Below are 21,786 nucleotides of genomic sequence, written 5' to 3'. Positions count from 1 at the left end.
GAAGATTTGAGGAAAGAGCAGAGCTGTGTTACGCACAACGGGAGCGGATCTCTCTGCTCGTTATTGCTACCCTCCAGTTTGACCTTGCCACTGGAGTCAAGAGACCGTGGGAGCATCCAGCACTTTGCAAAATCTGTTCCTTAAGAAGCAGTTTCTACACTAAAACCCACATAACATTCCTCCCCTTGCCCAGCTGCACATGCTGTGCCCTAGAAAGAGCATTGCCTGTTCTTGTGACCGTTCAAAAAAGGATTTGAGCAGCTCAAAGATAAGCACAGGCACTCAGGGTGTGGTTGCATAGCAGTTTAAGCTGATGTAATTCGGAGTGGCTGCAGTCCCAACCCTCCTCCATGCGCTCCTACCCCTTCCCTTGAGCCAACTCCTTTTTTTTTTTCAGCTGGATCACCTCCCTAAACTGGCTCTTTGGCCCAAGAGCGGAGGCAGAACCCTGGGGGCAGGACCAGAGCAGTCCTGACTTAGATTTAAACATTCAAGAGACTCCCTTCCTTCTGCCTCTCTCCCTGAAAGACTACTCTTTGGTGGGATCTTCCTCCGGCGTCAGGGGAAAATGGCTTCTATGAAAACGTAATGGGAAAATCTGAGAAATAATAAATCTGCTGGGATTTTCTTTTGTTATATCCTAAACATAAAATTAGTTGTTTCATCCAGAAATAGAAGTTGTGGAAAAAGAAATAAAAATACATCCGATCCTACATATGCAAATGATGCTCTAAGTGAGATGTAGCACGTGGCTCCTCTGGGAGCCCTCCACAGCGCTCTGTGAGGACCCAAATCAGCTGGCATGGGGAGATTTAACTTGTCAGCACAGTTAATTCTTCATTCCAGTGATGGGGAAGCATGGGAGAACCACCAAACTTGCCCTTGAGCAGGGAGCAGAAGAGCTCAGAGGGCCCTGAGGACTCCATCGGGCAGAGGTTCTGGTGGGACGTGATTCTCCATCCCTGCAGTCAGGGCCCCCGCTCACAGACACAGTCTGGGGCCTCCGGTCAGTGCGCAGAGCCTTGGGGAGGGGGAAAGGGACTCGTCATCTGCATCTCAGCTGGTTTGCAGAGCACTTCCTCAGGGGAAGAGTACTGCTCTGTTGGCATCCCTTGGAGATCAAGGGGGGCTGATGGAAACGAGCTGGCCTAAGGCAGCCTAATTTGCATGCCTGTTTTATAACGCTTGCAAGTATTGATGTTGAAGGGGGGGGAAAAAAAAAACCAAACAAAAAAACCCTAACCATTGCAGACTCTCAGCTAGGGCAACGCACAGCTTTACCCCGTCTTTAGCCAGCAAAGATGTGCCTGGGCTGAGGGGCTGTTCTTCCTCCCTTGAAAGGGCAGCCTGAGCAGGAGGTTGGAGGAGCCCAGGGCAAAGGAGGTTCGGCTTTTTCCTTCCTCAAAGAAAGGATGTTTCTGTCCCATTTTCCTCTCAGCATGTGGGAGGGATGCTCTGAGGCTCTTATAAGTCATTGATCCCTTTCTAAACGAGCCAGAGCACTGCAGCGTGACCCGCAGAGCGGCAACCACAACTCAGGAAATTCAAATCAGCTTTATTCTCTTCTGAGATATCTGCTAAAACAGAAGCAAAGCACTGAGAATCAGCGCAGAGCTGGGGACCAACAGGGATTGTTTGACAGTGCTGCCAGGGAAATCTGAATGGCCTACAGGGAAGCCTGGCTGAACAGAAAACAGCCAGCGTTGCCACAGCGTTAATTGCCGACATCCTGGGATGACATCTTAGTTGGGATCCATTCTCGGCAACTTCGAACAGAAAGTACAGCTGCTGCTGCCAGGGCTGGGTTTAGGCCTCAACCAATTCCCACAAGAGACAATGCAGCCTCAAAACAAGCTCTGCCCGCTTCCCAGGCAGGCAATGTGCTCGCCTGCTCCCAGGAAAGTTGTCCGTTTTCTCTGCCTGCTCCCTCCCCTCCACCTATCTTCCACTGCTGCCTTTCAGCTCTCACACACCCTGTACCATCACCAAGAAAACGCCAAGCAAATGACACTTTATCCTTTCCCCACTAATTAGAGCAGGAGGCGCTTGACGTGGCTGAACCAGCCCGGCACAGCCTTGCTCCCCGTGCTCAGCAAAGGCTCTTTGCAGGACTCAGCGCCGCAGCAGCAGGCTTTGCCCTGTGAATCCCCAGGGGCTGAGGCAGCAGAGCAGGAAGGAGGTACACACACACCTGCGCATACGCACTACTGCAAGGGCAAGAGAGAACAGAAACAGGAATGTCTTCAATGTGAGGAAGTCCGGAAAGACCACAGACATAACAGCTTTCGTGGTAGGACACACTGGTGAGGCAGAGGTACTCTTTATTTGCCTTAACTTGCCTTGGCTGACTCAGATTCCAGTAAGCTGAGCTACTTTTCATTTACAGTAAATTGAAGAAAACCCTGTTTTATCGTTAGGAATCACCAGTGTGCAGAGTACAGACAAAACACCCTCCAGGAGGGGAGAGGGCAAAATTTTGAAGAGCCTAAAAAACTTCATAGGACTTGCAGTTGTATTAGCTCCCACACTGTGGGACATTTGTGGAACATTTTTTTTTGTGTCTCTCAGACTAGGGTTATTTTAGATGAACAAATCCTTAAGAACAGTAAAAGTAGAATTTGGTTTTGTTCTTAAGCTTTCAAAATAAAAGATGCTGTGAGGCAACTGAGGGTAATCAGATGCAGACACACAGACCATACGCAAACGCAATAGCTTGTACAAAACGTGCACATATGCACGTGCCCTACCAGGCTAAGCCATAAGTTCTCTCTTAAAAGCAAATACTCAATGATTCACTGGAACAAGGTCAGCACCACACTGGATTTGCCTGGGACCCATATACTCCAGTACCATAATTCTGCTGAAGGGATGCAGCAACTGTCCCCCAAACGCATGGATCAGCAGTAGCCCACGGGACGGTAACCCTTCCATAGAGGTCCTATTCTGATCTCTAAACTTCAGAAATTAACTTGAACTGTGAAGAAGGAGGTTTAATATATCTTCCCGCATGGATTGTTAACAACTGCATGAGATACTTTTGGCTCCCATTATTTCTCAGACCACGCTAACTACCTGGTCTCAAGTGACATCCTACAGGAATGAGCTACACTGTCACATTTGCTGTGAAAAAATATTACTTAGTTGGTTTTGAGTTTTCTGCGTGTTATATCTCCTTATGCTTGCATATAAAACAAAGGAGGAATTTCCTGATCTATCATCTCTAAATCTTGTACTGTTCTATGTTCTTCTATCTTCTTCTATTTTCCTCCTTTCTAAAACATGCAGTCCAAATCTTACCAATTTGTCTCATATATGAGATTCCATTTTCCTGGTCTCCCTTCTCTAAATTTCTTCCTAGCGCTGCCATCCACCTGGGGCTGGACATGTGCACTCTTGAACCACCTCTGAGAGGGCAAAGGGAGTCTCTAACACTTTTCTGGGATTATTGCAAACATTGAGAAGATCACAGCACCTTTACAGAAAATAATAGTTTTATACCATTAAGCCAATTCTCGCTGGCTACTACGAAAGACGTGACATTTTATTAACTAAAGACATACTTGCAGATGTGGATCAATCTCAAATATTGTCTCTCCTCTTCGCATATCTGTTATCAACCAGGGGCCTCCAGCTCTACAAAGAAAGAAAAAAAGGTAATGAACCAAACAAGCACTTTAGCTAGTACTCCCCAACAGAGTCCTCAGAGTGAACCTGTACTGGAAGAAAGCACAAGACAGTTTAAAACAAGCCTAGAAGCCCCTCTATGTTGTGTATACATCCCATAGCATGCATTTGTCCTTTACATTTCCCAAACACATAATGAAAGCCCTCCATGACCTAGCTGTTATCTGCCATGTCAGGCTACCCCTGTAAGTGTGGGCCCACTTACTCATACAAGACTGAACTGGGTTTTAATCTTACAGGTAACTGAATTGGGACTGAGAAGTCCAGTGTCGCCTAGGTCTAAGAAAGATGGGCAAGGCATGGGGTCAAGATTTATACCTCTATTACGTACCTAAAGATGCAGCAGGGTCCCAATGGGATTTTGGGAGATCAGCAGTCATGTTCATACCATAGAAAGCTTATTGCTCTGATAAATATCCTCACAATAGACATTTTGCCCAGTTGCTACTTAATGGCCGAGTACTCAGATGGTTCAGGGAAATCTTTGTTTTCAATAGCAATAAAAGTCGGAAGGGTCAAGATGTTTCCCAACAAAGGTGATAGAAAACAGATTACTGTTTCAGACTACTGAAGATGAACTACTCGGTGACTTTACTTTGGGTCACAGTGCAGACAGACTGCAGAAGTCAGCCTTAGATGGTGCTTTTCATTTGAAGTAAAAACTGAAGTATTTCGGAATTCTCATAAAAATTTTCATTTTTTCATGAGATACTTTGTTATTGCAGTCAAAAGCCCCCTCCTCTGGCCTTGTCTGTGTTACAGTCTCGTAAAGCACTTGGAGTGGGAGCAATAAAAGTTAATATTTTATAGCTTTTCAGATGCATCAATACCCACTCTTTTTTCACATCACTTTGGAAGCTGTTAATTATTAACTGCAGAGGTGCCACCTGCTTCAGTCCCTCACTGGGATGCAAGAGACTTCTACCCTGACTCCACATCAGCGGCTTAGTAGTTTTGCCTTCGAATCATGCACATTTGGGTTTTACTTTATCCTTGGAAAGGTGCTTGTACCACGGCACAAAAGCCAAAAACCAACATGAGAGCAGACTGAGGAGAGGGGTGCTATATCTGTATTGACTTAGAGGAGCCAAGGGAGCGGCAGGCGGTGTTTATTGTCTTGGGGTCCCAGAAACAAAGCTTGCAGCTGGACAAATTCACTCTACTCTAGGGCATTCTCATGAATTATCCGCACTTATGCCTAAAAGGGAAAAGTTCAAGTTTAAGAAATCCAGCAGCAAAGGCTGGACTCTTCCAAATAATCAATCAATTAAAGGCCATTGTGACACTAGAGAGCGTACTATTGTGCCCAGGAACACATATTCAGAATCATTTTGTTTAAAAAAATCTTTTGAGCTACAATCACACGGCAATAACTTCCACTAAATATAAGAGAAAAATATTTAAACAAAACACCTGCAAGCCAAAAAAACTTAGTTGCAACCTGGCAGCAAATAAAGCATCAACATATCATTTAACATTTAAACCCCATCTCCTCCTTAACCCAATGACGTCTTTGTTTTGCCGCAGGAGAAATAACAATGAACTTCACTTGCATGAACACTCCTCCTGTTGCAAATTGGCTCACCAAGAGTGGGGCCAGTTTGAGAGCGACTTTCTCACTGTCAGACAGTACCCAAGCTTTGCTAGGCACTGTCAGTCAGACCCTCTCCTTCCTTTCTTTTGAACTACACAGAGAGGTCACCGGTAACAGTTATCCCAGCTCTCTCAGGAAGAACCAATGAGAAAATGCTGCAGGCGTAAGAGGAAGGAAATTAAGCTTTCAAGACCTCATTCTATTTCACCCTGAACATGTGGACTTCCACATGCATTAATTTGCCATCTAAGTGTCTGTGCGTGAGAACAGATTTGCAATGAATTCCCATCTCTTGCTACAGCACAGGATTAAATAAGTTCCATCAACAAGTTAAAGATTGTTAATAAAAACAAACAACTGAATTGTTCTCTATGGGAATGCTCCCCTTATGTGGGGCTACATGAGCACTTACACTGGGACAGTCCGAAGCAGTTCCAAGATCCCTTGCCCATTCCACTGCTGAGCCGCATGCAGTTCCTCAGTGCAAACTCCAACAATCTGGAGTAAATGAAAACAGAGATACTAAACTGGATGGGAACCGTGCAAGAACTGTAGAGAGAATGTGCCACGTGGTGCTGGATCAAACAGTGCAGATACAGAGAAGCACCATTTCTTTAAATTAACCAGATGAGCGAGGACAAATGGAGCCTGAGACAACAGAGGGATTCTGCAATTCCTTACGTCCTCTCTCTACACTTACCATGTGAAGTGCCCTGGTCACGTAACATTTAATCTTGCATGGCATGTGTGAACTTAACTATGAGGAGGGCCTGGTGACAAATCAGGGTTTACCGAAGATCCACTAGTCTGTTCTCGCTCTTCAATCTAGTCCACACAAGACAGGACAGGTTAGGGTCTGAGCACATGCAAACACTGCTCTGTCAGCCAACTGCTAGGGGCAAATGCAATACTGCAGCAATTCCAATCAGGCAAGGGACCCGCTGCCACAAGGGAATGCTTTGGTGCTCATAAATCCTTGACCAGCTCAGTTTGCTGACTAGTTACATCTTACCCGGCACCATAAAGTAAAGCTGCTTACACATGGCATAATCCACTCGTCACTGCAGGCAAATGTAAACTTTTGCCTTCCTGTATAAGGCAGGATGTGTTTGCTTTTCAGGATGGGAGCTGCTACACTGAGCAATACCAGATGTCCCTCTCACAGCAGCTGAGATCAGCCGCTTCAAATGAAGGGGTGAAACACCCTTCAGCTGATACAGGAAGGCAGTTTCTTCCTGACCCATCAACCACTGGCTTGTGCCTTTGAGCACAATGATTCACTCTTTGGGATGAAAAATTATTTTAGCCATGGCCTTCTATTTTCTTCCTCAATACTCTAAGCCTTTTCCAACGACACTGGATTTTTGGTCAAAATCTGTTCAACTGATGTTTTATCAGAAAAGAAGAAAATTGAAAACTAAGTTCTGAAGAGCAGCAAGCGGAAGTGCATGATGTGCCTTTGCTGCAAGCGCCTATCTGCACCGACAGAGATCTGCGTGGAAAACCATCAACGTCAGCATGTACCCAGTTCTGCACACCCTACCTCCCCTGCCCCTTGCAGAGCTCACTTTCTCAGGACCCAGCCCTTGGAGATGCACTTCATCCCCACCCATCTCCCAGGCTTCCTCCATGAACAGCCTGAATCACCCTCGCTTCAGGACACCCCTCCCTGGGCCTTCACTCACTAATTACATACAAACAGCAAGACTCTAAACAGGAAATTATTTTGTGTTCATTCTTTTCTTTTTGCAATCATTTATCCTCATGGGTCAAAATAAATCCACAAAAACAAGCATCAAACAAAGGGGAAAAACAAGTCAACCGTATGTGTTGTGGAAGATTAGAGGCCAAGAGCCTCAGGATCCAACAAGTTGACTGTCCTTTGATCCAGGACGGCTGGGCACTAAAGAAGAGATGTGGACAAATGCAGCACTAACTGGGGAAACAGCCAGAAATCACCCTGCTTAGTTTGGCTCTCTACCTCTGCTTCCAGGTCCCACAACTCACCTTTCACTGATTAATCCCACACCCATCTCTTTCTTGTTGATAAAACACAGACTTTTGGGCACCTCAGTAAACTCAGGAAAGCCTTTGCCGTTGCACAGCAGTTGCCTTGTGCAGATCTGTGGTAATAGAGCTTCCCCTTACATGTTGCAACTACAGCCAAGGACAATTGGGAGCAACTTGAAACTTAAATTCTAAAATACAGACACTTGAATTTTCCCACAGGAGGGAAGCTTTTCCACAGGAGCAGGGAGAAATCAGCAGTTGGTATAAACTACACCAGCTCTTTCACTAAGGTTAATAACTCCATATGCAATTTAAAAACTTCCAAATCTAAGACACATCACTGAGAAGAAGGACTTTGGGAAAGCAAGCAAACTTGTTTGGCCAAGGAAGCTCCACTCACTGAACAGTAGGGTTAAATCGCAAGGGATTTTTAAAATGTTTCTTTTGCAAAGCAAACCTGAACCTTTCTTAAACTGTAGATCAATACGGGAAAACTCAGCCTCTAAAGAATCTTTGTGTCAACGGTGCAAGCTACATTTCTGCCATTAAATAATGCTAAAGCAACTGAGTCCTGCTCCAAACACTGGAACTTAAACCAGTGGATCACTTACCGATACTGCCATAGAATTAATTTGAATTTAGCTCTACATTACCTTCTAGAAGTGTTTCTCTCAGTTTTTTTCCCTATGTTCATGTTTGAAATTTCAGAGCAGTAATGAAATATTCAACTCCAGGTCTGTTTCACAGTGTAAACCTTTTCTCCATCAGATAGACCTCTATCTTGAGAACTGAGTGTGCCATTGCTCAATCCTGGTAAAATGCTTACTGAATACCTCCAGAGTAACAACTCAAAGATGAGATCCACAGTGATCAAATAAGGAAGAAAGGTGGAAGACAGGATAATAAGCATCTGACTTAGCACAGCTAAATGAAATGTAATGTTAGCCGCATTCCGCTCTCAGGAGGTGGCAGTCAGAGCCACCATTGCTGGGTCATACCTGTAGGAAAGTAACGACCCCAAAAGGAGTCTGCACCGGCTGCATCTGAGGGTCTTCTGTCAGTAACATATGCTGGATTCTAGATTCACTGTTGTCCAAAGGGCTGTGCCACGATACATGGTCACCGCTGCAGAAGGTGTTTTCTGCAAGGAAGAGAAACAAGAAATATTTAGTTCTTAAACTCTACTAAAATACTCCTTCTGTTAGCATCTGCTCCTGACCGCTGTCAGGCAGGGACCTCTGATCTGGACCAGGACAGTCCCTGGTGGCTATTCACAGTGACTGCCTCCAGCCAGCTCTGCTGAGTCTCTGAGTCAGCTGAAGCACCTGAAGCAAGAAAGGGGTCTCATCGAGCCATCTGAATTCAAGCACTGACTTTAAAATTGCCCTCTCTTGAATCCTGTGGCAAAAAAATGGTGTCCTGCTATGATATTAATCCCAACACAGGAATACCAACAAATAAAATTAGCTTCTCTCTCATTAACTATTAGACTCATTTTGTGAGAGGGCGCAGAGTCAGCAGGCTATACTGGATGCCAATGGGACGGCGATTCATACCTAATTTGCAGCTCTGATGTGGCACAGAGAAAAGACTCCGAAATGTGAATTAAACACAAATAATACTCTGTATATCTAATAAAAATCCACAGTCTGCTGCCCAACTTACCATGGTCTAAGTCAAAGTCACTTTCTCTCCCAATTGTCTAGTGGCTCTGGTGCAGAATTATAATTAATATCTTCCTTCTTTCCCAAACAATGAGAAAACAAGTAGGCTATAAATTTCAATCTATGTCAGAATAGACTGCATCAAAACAAAGAGCCAGAAATTATCCTTCCCTCTTCATGACTGTAAGCATTCGTTTCTTCTCCTCCTCTCCTACTTAGAAAGACAAAACCCCCAGATAATCCCATGTTCCACAGCTGGTGCGTGCCAGAAGGCACACCAGAATCCATCTGTATGTTGCTGCCCCATTACAAGAAAGGCTAATGCTAGAAGTAAAATAACCAATCATGACCATTTTCACACCAAAAAAAGCATGCTCCATTTGCACACAGTTCCTAGAGCATGTGTGCAGAAACGCTGCCTAGCGACTGCCTTGTCCTCGGGTCTTGTGCTTGTCCCGCTCCAGGTAGAGCTTTTGTAGCACATACAAATAAACAGCCTGGAAGCCATCATCTGCCCTCTGACATAGGTGTAGTGCCCCAGGGATGAACCGAGTACTGCCTGCCTGCTTCCAAGTCAGTGGCAAGCACCGCGCCCCTCTCCCTGACCAAGCTCATGGAGAAAGCCAGTCTGGGCTGCTGTCCTCACCGTGGTCTCTCTCCCAAGGCCACTCTTACAGGAGAGTGGGAAGGGAGGCCTTGCCCACTGGAGGAGGACTAAGACTCCCACTGCAGAGTGGAAACTGTTAGTGGTTACTTGAGCTGCTGTCTGTTGAGACTGGAGCATCTCATATGATACAGAGCCGGATCCAACTCAGAGGAGCGTTCTCCTCTGCCCTGCAGCTACCAGCAGATGTGGTCCTGGATCTTCACCTAACCTTCCCACATCACCTTCCAAATACACATCAATAGGATAGGGCTTATCCAAGAATCCTTGAACATGGCAGCTTCTGCAGCAGCAAGAGAGAAACAGCATTTACCAGTAATTGCAGCTTTGTCCCCAGTCACATTAAACAACAGACACTGAGGAATCGGGTGCCTGCACACCACCCCCTGTGCACCAGCACCGCCACAGCTGCCTGCACGTACTCTTGGCCAGCAGCACGTGCAGGATGCTTCGAGGGAGCCATCAAGTAAGGTAAGCCGGCAGGCACGTAAACTAATGAGTTATCTCGCGGTTGCTGTAGTTAAAAATACAAGCAGTCATCTCACTAATGAACTAACTCATGCTCACCCATTCATGGGTTTAATGCTGGGCGTCCTGGGCAACTCGTAGCTTCTCCACCAGGTGTCCCCATTGGAGTGTATTTGAACATTTATTATATATGTTTTTTCAGACTAAGTTCTTGGACAGCTCATTTGATTAAGAATTAAAATAAACTCCAAATACCATAAGGAACTTGGCCCGAAAAACAAGGCATGTAACAGAAGTGTTGTGATAAGTAAGGGAATGTTTTCCTTAGTTAAAATCAGGAAAGAAAGAAGACATAGCAAATGCAAGCTGCTTGAAAGGAAGAGTTTATCATTATGTACACTAAATTACACGCTTTCAGCTCTGCGACTGAAAGGAGTGGTTCAGATATTACTTTACTTTTAGAGTTGGGGAAATATAAGCAAACAGAAATGAAAAACATGTTTGTTTTTTTTTTAGTATCAAAATTGGATTAAAGAAACAGCACTTAGAATGTTGCAAACGATCTTGTGATATTTTCCAGGTTAGCCAAAATGTGGCTGATTAATTTTTTTTTTAAATTATAAAAGCCTCTCAGTCACAGTTTTCAGGAATGAAACAAAGCCACAAAGAGCTTATTCTTGGGCCCTGTCTTTATACCAAAACATTTTGCCCATCAAATGCTCACACAATTCTATGCTGATCGATCGCTGCATTTCATTGCTGGTGCTGCTTCTCCTGGGAAAGCCCAGCCCGTTTAGAGCAGGTTTTCAAATGCAAATGTCTCTGCTGGAAACCCACCTGTTTATGTCCATGTGAACACTGAACACTTAGAAAATCTCCCTCTCCCTTGCATGCACACGAACACCACAAAATTCACACTGACTACTCAAGTAAATCACAAAAAAAATTCTGCAAATAACATGAAGCCAAATTAAAACCTGTAAGAGTGCAAGAAATTCAGAATTACAGCCTGAAGCTCAGCTCTTCGCTTGCTGCATTGCAACCCATATGGAATGTAAGATCAGCTCTTGTACGGAGATCACTGCAGCACTGAGGACAGCTTGAATTGCAGGACTTGTAGCCACAGAAACTAAGAAATTACAGGAACAAAGGCCTAGATACTACTTTCTCTTGCCTTATGCTGTAAACAGGGATGAGCAGCCTCCCTTGTCACCTTCCACACTCACGTTTTCAAAATATGACAATCCAAATCTTCATTTAAGCTTCAGACAATGTTTTAACCAAAAAATCATAAAGTTTTCAGAAATGATTCCTCCAAAGTAAATTTATAATTGAATTTGGGGGTTTCACAAATGTTGAATTAGAACATACAACATCTAGATAAATCCTCAAAGTCATCACAGCACAGATGGATGGGAGAAGTCTCCTCTGGTTTTTGCACTTTCCTATCATTCGCAGTGCTGCCCGTAACACACTTCGTACAACTTGCCTTTCGTCCACAACCACGTACAATGTGCTAGTATTTCCTACATTTACACATATATTTCCATAAAACCAAGAGAGGAGCAGGCAGAGAACACACGCACTCATCTCAGGTATACTAGAAGCACAAACACCTTACAAGGAGCAACACACTTCAGTCAGACATGCCTAAAGACAGCTCCTGTTGTTCCCAAAAATGCATCCCATACCATGCAGACTAATCAGAGAAGCAGCCTGCCACCTCCAAACTCATTTCTGAGATCTCTGTTTTGCACTGCTATGAACCAAGGATGGGACCAGGACCTTCAGTGATAATAATGCCAATATGGGTCTCTCAACATTCACGGTTTTATAGCCATACCTCTCAGTACACATTTTGATGCCTACTGCAGATATCAAATGAGACATCTAAACTCGCAACTGGAAGCTACTTATATACTAAATACTTGAAAATACACACATGAAAATAGGTATTAATATACATGTAAAAATAAAAGATTATAGGAAGAAGTTTATGTCCATGGAGCACTGACCCAGTCTGACAAGATTCACCGCTACAAGCATCCCAAAACAATTTCTAGTTTTAGGCCAAAACAGACTCCCCTTCCAGATAAGCACAGAACACTCCTTTGCAAATTATCTCAGTTTAGTAAACCTGAAAGGTTACAGCCTCAGCAGCAAAGCTGGTTCTGCAAGGATCACATCACAGCACTGATGCTTTCCCAGGCCCTTGTAGATTTGGGAACAGCCTCTGCTTTATCCAAGCCCATTTACAGCAACCATTGATCCAACACTTTTCACTCTTAAGCTCTGCTACGACAACCCTTTTGACCTGCTGTAATGCTGTGCAGATTAGCATACTGTGGCAACATTTCTTTCTGGTTTTGAGAAGGGATTGAAGCACAGCAGATGTTACAAAAGTCCTTTTGCACTGTATTTCTTAATGAGACAAAATGCATTTGCGTCCAGAATCCAGGAAAAGGTGAGATGGCTTTCACTGGTAGCTGTGAAAAATCACGGGCTACTGCTGAACAAGCACCTTCTCTACCATTTCAAGAGGGCAATGTTCAGTCTGCCAGGACTTGGGTGCGCTGCAAAGACGTCTGCCTCTGAACTTTGATGTTACCTGCTCCAAAGCAAAGCCAACAAGAGATGTAACATGTCCAGGGAAACCATTTTATGTAATTGGAGGAGTCTGACGTATTCTTCTAGTAAATAGCAAGCCTCAAACTGCTAGCCAGTTGGTGTGTTCCCATGCTCAGGAGTAAACCCGGAGAAGACTTCTATCAATGAGGGAACTAAGGATGCTCTTTTCTCTGTGGTTTGCATGTTGTGGATGGATTCGTCATTGCCTAAGGAGGGAGCTGTGACTAAAGCTTTTACTGCAGCTATAGCACACACAGGAGGACCCTATCGAGATTCACTTGTGTCTAAGGTCGAGCGTAACACATCTCCATTCTTCTCCACTGCAGAGGGCACAGTTAGCGTTTTTACTTACCTGCTCATTTTTACAATCCTTTAAGAACCAAGTCTCTCCAAGAGCCCTACCACTCTGTTAAGTCTGTTTGACATTGGCCAACAGGTTCAAACACCATTAGGGTAGCACAGTCAGTCTTGCAGGCAAAAAAAGAGCATGACTGCATAAGCCTTGTTTCCTTAGGTGAGCACAGCAAAACCAACAGTCACCAGAAAAAGTTACCAGGATCTCACCAGGGAATTGTCAAATGTGTAGGACAGATGGCAAAGCACAGAAATGATCTAGCCATCAACAGAAGAATTAAATAGCAAAGGAACTGAAAGAAAATATGTTAAAAAATGAAATCCAAATTATTTTAGTGTATGGCTAAATCAGCAAATCCTCAGGAATAAACTAAGGCTCCTGCATATGAGCTGATTCACAGGAACTGCTGTTGAATACTTCTGCCTCACAGTAAACCTGAGGTGGTTACATGTTCCCTCCATGGAAGGAAGAGCTAAGCTACCTGACCTGCCTCAGGATAAATACTTATCCTTCAGCAGTTACCATGGGAGTGCTGGATGTGCTGTAAATACACAGGCTTGCTTACAATAACCTCTTGGACAGTAGCACCCTTCCTGCTTGGAAGGGGCACTAACAGGACTTAAACCTAATGCAGCAAGGTGATCCATCCTTACACTTGAAACTGGTTCTTTTTCTGCAAGTTTGTGTTTTAACAAAAACTACTGATTTTTTTTTTTTCCTGTTAAGGAATGCTGATTCCATGAAATCAAACTGCTTCATAGGGAAGTATTGATTTCGTAAGAACTCAACAAGGAAATCATTAAAACATTTCTTTTCAAATTTACTACTTTATTTCATGATTTATAATAACAAATCTGAAGGCTCTCTCCAGCTCCACAGAAATGAGAAGTCTCTAAATTTCCCATAGACCAGCTCTTGTACCATTCTATTATGCAAAAGCAGCACCTATAAGACAGTTATACCAGACCACTCTGTTAAGCTTCCCATATTTTGAAGTCTTTAAAATGTCATTATCCATTTTCCTTTACAGCCCACATAAAGTAGGTGAGGTTCCTCCATGCAGCAATGGTCATAATTCAGCTGCGCATCTCTCCTAACTTTACTATCCAACTGCTCTACAATGAGAACTGGGGAAATAACTCAGAGGGAACCACTCCACTGTGGACTAGTAAATTTTCTTTGTGTAATATTGCTCATGTATTTTCTTGGAGTGCATTCCCCCCTACCTTTAATTTGACTAAATATAGCTGATGCCTAAAGAAATAAAACCAAGTCATATCCTTGGCCTCAAGATGTTTTATAAACAGTGTAATGCATGCAATCTACGCTTAAGAGGTGTTACCTAGCTCTAGAGAGAAACACAGATTATTTCCCACTGTATTTCCAATTTCTTTTTTAAACCTGCCAGTTTTGCATGTATGGGATCCTGCTAGGAGCCCTTACTCCCTTGAAAAGCCACAGGGAGTAAGCTGAAAAGGCCAGCAATCCAAGACAAGTACTAGGATCTAAGAGAGCTCCATCCAAAGGGTGGCCCCAGGCTGAATCTGGGTCAGGGAACATCTCCAGTGAGCTTGCTATCCTGCACCCAGAGCAGATGGGAAATAGCTGTTGGGGCATCTGGAAATCAAGTATCTTCCCTGGCATGCATATAGGGGACTGTATGGAGGAAAACAAGGAGCTGGTGCTGTTCCATCAGCAAAGAGATAGCAAGAGAACTTGAAGCATATCTCCTGTCCATGCATGGCCTGTCGTACAGTCCCCAGACTGAGTCTGGCTATGGGGCAGTTCAGACTGCATCACCCAGGTTCATCCAAAGGCCAGAAACTTCCCCCTTCTAACATGGTGACACCATGCAATTCTTTAGATAAATTTTCAAATTAGGAGAATAGATTTGTAGCCTGACCGTTCCTCTGTATCTCTTCTAAGACACCTCCTCCTTCGAAATGGCAGCTAGAATCTGCAACAGAGGGGTTAACTGTTCTGACTAATCAGCCAGATAAATCCATCTGACAGTGCGTTACAGGTTATGAGCTGATACTGCACAGAGTGGGAGAAGCCCTAAGTATATTAACTGCTAAGTGCTCTTGGTTTTGAGAAAACAGCCGCTCTACTGCACTCATATCCTTCAAAAGCAAGTTTCTGTGTTCCTCGCTTGTTTCTGCAGAAAGCCAGGCCATCATTACATGGTCACTTTATTCTGGGATATGTGCAAGATGATGCTGAAAGAAACAATCCTGCTTGTCTCCCTGAGAAAGCAGCAGCTACCTGGATCACCCCCTCAAGCCAGTAATGTTGCTTAGCTATGCTAGCACAATGCTTGGCACTTCTCTGCTAGCTTGGTCTACAAAAATATACTCAATAAATCTGCAACAGTGTGTGGCACTGGGGATGCTGGCACTCAAACAAGATGACCACATCCCTCACACGAGCCAGACCTACATTACCCGCATCACTCGGCGGCTTGGAAACTCTAAGGGGTACAAACCTGCATTTTGTATCCAACTGAGATCTCAGCTAAACTGCAGGCAGCAAGTCACAGACGTCAGAGAAATTCTGTATTTGAGGGCAAAGCAAAGAAGGATTTCGACTCCATGACTTACGGGTGCAGGAATGTTAAAAAGGCCCCCAGTGAGTTCCTGACCAGCATGACAGGGATGCAGCCAGACCTTTAAATTGAATGCAGCTTATCCAATACTTACAGAAACAACGTAATTTATTGCATTGCTATTACCCCTTGCACAGTCTGTATAATTTATTATATAAATGTATTTTCTCCAACACATTTTTAATATTCAGTCTGGCTTTGTTAAAAAAGAAAAGGTAATCTGGCAATCTGTCACAAATAAGATTTGATGCTGTTTTTCCGTACCATTTTGCAGACTAAACAGCTAGAATTAATTGAGAGAAACTAAGGGCAGACAGAGAGACCAACACTGAAATGTATTAGCTATATTTTTCACCAGAGCTACCTAATATATTTCTAACTAGCTCAATAATGGATAAAAGCGTGCATGCAAAGATGTAGCTATAATAAATGGATACAGAAGCTAAACATGAAAATCGTGTCTAAAAATCTCAAAGTAGTATTGTTATTGCAACTCATTACACAGATGCAAATTTTAAAAAAAACCCAGAGTATAAAGAAAAAGACTTCATTCACACTCATTTGCCAGCCACATTAAATTAAGATAATCTAGGGATAATCAAATTAATGCTAAATTCAGTCTGCCTGCTTAGCTTCCTAACCTACAAAGGACTGCACACATGGATTGGTAAAGGGGAAAAACAATTGTGATACAATCTGTGGGGCCCGCTGGCAGTTAGTTTATAATTTCATTTTCAATTCAAGCTGAACGTGTTTTAAGAACATACAAGTAGAATCCAAACCATGATATATTTGCATTACATTAAAAAAAAATGCTTTTCCTCCCTGTTTTTCTTTTTCAGTTCAGTTTTGCTGCCCCTTATCTCCTGTCTGGGAAACAGGAACTGCCCCAGCCCGGGCACTCCAAAGAGGTGCCAATTCACACGGTGCTGCTGCCTGCTGCAGACATGCAGCATAGACAAGATGCCTTAGGAAGAATTAAATCCCTGGAGTACAATTAAACAATAGCTCCACTGCAGGGATTCAAATTGGGCTTTTAAAAACAAGGGGCCTAGGCAAAACATTCTTTAAAAAAAAAACTAGTGTGGAAAAAAACAGATTATCAATACTGTAAGGACTGCTTGACCTCTGAAGTTCAATGACAGTTTCAGAAAACACAAGTGTGATGCAGGTTTTTTTTAAGAATTGATAAGCAAGTTGAAAATACGAAGTTGATTACTGCACAGCTCCAGGTTGTTAAGTCTGGAAAATTAATGAGCCTCTCAAAAGAGCCCCATCAATTTATGCAAGCTTATATAAACTTATTTGATCATTTAAGTCCCCTGGACTGAAAGCCTAATGAAGGGGCCAGAACTGGGCCCTCCCATGCCTCCTCAGGGTACATCGCCAGCAGGAGAACGTGATTCCTCACTCCTCTGTGCCCCGCTCAGAGCCCTCACGCACCCCTACTGGCAGCAGGATGGTGGAAAACGTGTCTCGCTGCACTGCAGCTTCTGCTGATGGAGTTACAAATGCTGCTTTTCTTATCACAAAGTAGATCCCAGACACCTGGATGCCTTATGTGGCATTGGAGAGTGTAATATTTTAGCTGAAAAACAAATGCTAAAATGCTATCATACAATAACCAATTTGGTTCTGGGCCTCCTCTACCTCTTCTGTTTTCCAGGACATTTCTTTCCATCCCTTACACATCTGCGTGTCTGGCTTGTTCCTTCTCCCTGCCCATCTCTACGCGCATATACAATTTCCATGACTGCAGTCTCCGAGAATTTCTCACGCAGGCTCCCAGCGAGTGACTCCCGTGCCCAGGGCACGCTCCCACCCTCTGCAAGCGGTGGGCCCCCTGTCCTCTCCCTGACTCCATACAGCCTGCTCCGCCAGCCACCTCCTCCCACGCTTCCTCTCCTCCCCACAACTTCATTCAGCTCCTCCACGTCTGCTCCTTACAGCCTTCTCCAGCCCTCGCAGCCAGCAGAGGCAGGAGCTGGCACATCCAGCAGGCTTGGCACCCCCTCGGCATAAGCGCTGCCCGGGGCAAGATGCATCTCCCGCCTTGCTTTTGCAACAACACGGTTCCCACCTATCTACAGATCTATCTGCATGGATCCCTCCCACAGGGAGGGAAGGCTGGAAGAAGGCATGGCAGCATGAAAGGACTTACCTGGCATTGCTGAGTATGGCAGACAAAGAAAAACACAGATGCGAGTTGTTCATTCGCAGCCCCCCAGAACTCTCCTGCTCCAAGCTCTCGCTCCTCTACACCCCATCACTCAGACCGATAGCCCTTGGATGCTGCAGAGCTGGGCTGCTTTCACCTCTTCCAATGGGCAAGTGGGACAACCTCTCTCTTACCCTCTCCATCCCCAGCCAAGCAACCGCAAGGGAGCAGGAGCGATGCACTTGCCAAATCGCGAGCTCCAGGCAAGGCGAGAGACCCTTCCACCTCTGCGCTGCCACCAGCTTTCTGCATCCTTCACCTGAACAAGACGTGTTTTACAGTTCCCCTTCAAAGGATGGTATTTATGTCTTCAATACTTTCAGAAATTGAATAGCCTCAGGATGGGGTGGAGGCCCAGGAGTGAGAAAGGATGTTACACAGCAGGATCTCCTGTCAGATAAGGACTCAGCTCAAAACACATACTTAATGACAGTTTATTTACAGATTATGTGGTCCCACGTGGCCAATTTGAAGAGATACTTGCCTTTCATTTAAAAATCCTATCCTGTGTTCTGACACGTGAAAGCCAGAATGTTTTACGGTTACCTGAACGTTTCCCAGCCAGGTGCAACTAGAACAAAGACTTGTACCCACAGCATTTAGCAACCGTTAGGTGTCCTCAGTGAGAGAACTGCAGCAGGAGAGAAAAACTTTTTTCTTGTTTTTGAACCTCCTACATACTTGTGCATGAGCAAGCCAGCAAGAAGGGTGGATGCTTAGATGGACACAGAAGCACCATGAGACTGTACAGTCACTTGTGATCTTCCCCTAGATATCTATCTACAAGACGTTTCTGTTGAGCTTTCAAGGAGCCTGAAAGGGAAGCGAAGGCCCTATCCTCCACTGAAGGACCCAAAGAAGATGCGAGCAGCTTCTTTTAATAGCTTTCACAGCACAGACGTCTGATGGAAAGACTGCAAGACTGCACTAGGGTATCTCTTTTAGGAAAATTACTCAAGAAAGGGAAGACTGTCTGTGAGAAAACACCTACAGAGTTCTCACATCGTAATCTCTTCAGAAAAGTTATCTAGTTACCCGGGCATTAGTTCTGGGGCTTGTAACAGACAGGAAGGGCAGGGGTCTTTGAGAGAGAGAACTGTAGCATTTTTCTCAGTGGTTGATTATTTTCTCTTAAATTTTCAGGAATTTAAAGCTTGCACAGGCCAAACTTTTGTTTTACTTTGGCAAAGCAGGAGGCCGAAGGGCAGGAAACAGAGCAACTTTGTATTCACACATATTTGTGTAAAATATTAGTTACGCATTGAGCTCTACCAACCCATTACAGTAGTGCAAGAGAAACACAAACTTAGTCCAAGAGCTGTATTTACAGTTCAAATGCAAAATGCCTGTTTATGGAGCACCTTTTGAAAAGCCATCCCAAGCGTTCTGAGATGATTCCTTTAAGGCCCTGATTTTAAGCCAAAAAGCAGGAGAGTCCACTTTCCACAGGCTCTGGGCTGCCTGCAGTCTCTGAACACACTCTCCCAGTTTCTCTTCCCCACCAAGAACAAAACGCTTCCCCTGCTGTGCCCATTTGCTGCCTCCTGGCTGAGCAGGCTGCTGCAAAGGATCTTTGCATCTGAGTCTGTCAGAAGATGGTCTGTAATGAGCTCCATGTACTGCCACTCTCGCAGGCAGAGTGCAGAGTGGGTTAGGCAGAAAGCACAGTTTGAACACCACTTGCTGCACAGATCTTCAATAGAAAGTGTAAGAAGGTGGATATGTAACAGTGAACCCAACTTCCAGCTCAGTCCACTCTTCTCTGCAGTTTCATCTCACATGGGCTTGGCAGCTGTCAAGGGAAAAACCGGTCCTTTTCACAAGGCTACTCAGTACATGTAACCTTCAAACTCTCCTCTGTGCATCCCAAATACGTGCACACGGGCAGCAAGAGAGGATGCTCCTGCGACCGCAGAACAATCCCTCTGTGTTGTGGCTTTCAGCTCCTCGATAGGAGGAGGCAACACTGTTCTGTGCAGAAGCCTTTAACTATTACAGCGGCTGCTTCCGTTTACCAGAAAAGGACGGGTGGGACAAAGACCTCATATATAAGATGCCAAAGGACCTCACACCAGCAGAAGGGGGAGTTTTCTGCCTTCCCCAAGCTGTTTCCTCTGTCTTGCATTCCTCCTTCAGCACAGGGGACACAGCCTTTGTCTGAGGCTGGGCTGATCATGTGCAGCTTCTCCCCCGCTTCTGTACCCCAGGAGTCAGAGATGCTCTTCTTAATGGGGCTTGCTGGTCCCCAGCACGTGGGCTGCTCCTCACGCTCCTGCAGCAGAGGCTCCAGGTTGGATGGAGAAAAGGCTTCCTGCAGAGACCTCAGCTCCCCTCCTCTTTGGGCAGAAAACATTAGCAAGATCAGTTCTGATCTTGAACTGCGACCACTCAGGACAAACACCTGCTGGGGTCAGCACCCGAGTGTCCCAGGGCGCGGGGCCTGCTGGCTGACCTCCTACTGCTTCGCTGTTGCAGCAGCCTTGCACCGAGATGCGTCATACAGCTTCCTCTGGGTCTCCATGCCCGTTTCTTTCCTGCCTGTCCCAGTGGCAGCCCACATGCAGTATGAAGGCTAAAATAACTTGTGCATTTATAAATGCAACCATATATCAGATTTACAAGCGTTGCTGCTTTGTCCATCCCTGACGTTTGGGAGCAGCCTCAGGGCACATGGACTGATACAAAGCACAGAGAGAAGACGGGCCTTTTTTTTCTTTTTCTTTTTTTTTAAATAAACCAACTCAATGAACTGTATTGAACAGCTGAAAAGCAATGAGCCAAGTTCAGTTCTCAGGGCAGGAACAGGACATGAGTTGACAGAATTAAAAGGGACAGCATCATTTGAAACGTAGCCAACTCAAACTGGGCCTAAACCTACTTTATCTAAATTGCAGTAGCAGCTAAAAACAAGCCTCCTCTTTCAGGCAGTGCTGAGATCCCTCGCTTACTGCCTAGAAATACTATGCAATCAGTAAAGCAGTCCGGGGAAGACAGCTTTCCTTCTCGTTCAAAAAAGTCTTTTATAAGGAACAAAGACTTTCTGTGCCTCTGCTCCTGGCACAAAGTCTCTTCATGCTTTAGTGTCAACCTACCCTTTGGGGCTGGAAAAGGTCAGAGACCTGTTCTCAGCCAAGAGCTAGAAGTCAGAGAGACAACAATGGCTTCCACGACAAGGCACAGGAAGTACCCAGCCTGACCCACGAGTCCAGACAAACTGCAGGAGAGAAAAAAGCCCAAACTCCATGAGGCTAGGGAGGTAGAGAAGAAAAGGCTTTAATTTATATTACATAGCTAGCTCGCTGACAACATAAGCCATAGACTTTTCCTCCCCCAAGTTGAATGAGAGGACAGGTGTCCTTGGAAACTCCTGGGTTCCCAGTCATGCTTTCCTACTGCTGAACTGCAGGCTGGGGGGAAGCTTGGAGGAGCCTCATGCACAGTCCAGGTTCACACCACCAGTTCTGACGAAGCAAAAGGCAATGTCACAAGCAGTGGTGTTGGTCCCCTCTTCTCAAGTTCATGAGAAAGTGTCCAGCACTTTTTAAACCTGGCCAGAGGGTTGCAGGGGCTTTTCTATCACTGCAGCAAAAGAAATTTCACGGAGAAGAGATTCTCTGGTGTAACACAATGTCCTACCAAGTCCTAAGCAAAAGCCAGGAAGATGCTACCCACCAAAACCAGCAAGAGCTAAGTAACTGCCAGCTTGTCGCATCAGCAGCTGAAGAAGTGACAGTGCTCCAAGGCAAAGGGCAGGACTGAGCCTGGCGCTGGGGTGCCTGCAGTACTGCAAAGGGGCAGCATCCTGCCTATTCTGAACAGAAAGAGAAGTGAAGTTAATTTAGTCAGTCAAAATCTAAAGTCATGCAACCCCATTTATGCTGCCAGGAAGAAGGAGA

General features: G+C 44.9%; 1 protein-coding gene across 4 annotated transcripts in view; it reads right to left on the bottom strand.

The window, feature by feature from the left end:
• The window catches only part of SUFU (SUFU negative regulator of hedgehog signaling), a 98,842-nt gene that overhangs the window by 38,961 nt on the left and 38,095 nt on the right, over positions 1–21,786 (bottom strand). For all 4 annotated transcript variants that reach the window (XR_012674338.1, XM_075154953.1, XM_075154954.1 and 1 more), the window contains exons 4-6: positions 8,287–8,429; positions 5,691–5,776; positions 3,561–3,633 (exon numbers count right to left, since the gene is read on the bottom strand). Coding sequence is in view for 3 of the 4 variants with exons in the window: in XM_075154953.1 (XP_075011054.1) it covers positions 3,561–3,633; positions 5,691–5,776; positions 8,287–8,429 (302 nt within the window). In the remaining variant the exon portion in view is untranslated. The remainder of the gene's footprint in view (positions 1–3,560; positions 3,634–5,690; positions 5,777–8,286; positions 8,430–21,786) is intronic.

The sequence above is a fragment of the Calonectris borealis genome, chromosome 7 (genome assembly GCF_964195595.1).
Source record: "Calonectris borealis chromosome 7, bCalBor7.hap1.2, whole genome shotgun sequence".
Taxonomy (NCBI): Eukaryota; Metazoa; Chordata; class Aves; order Procellariiformes; family Procellariidae; genus Calonectris; species Calonectris borealis.
This window is presented reverse-complemented; position numbering and strand designations above follow the sequence as displayed.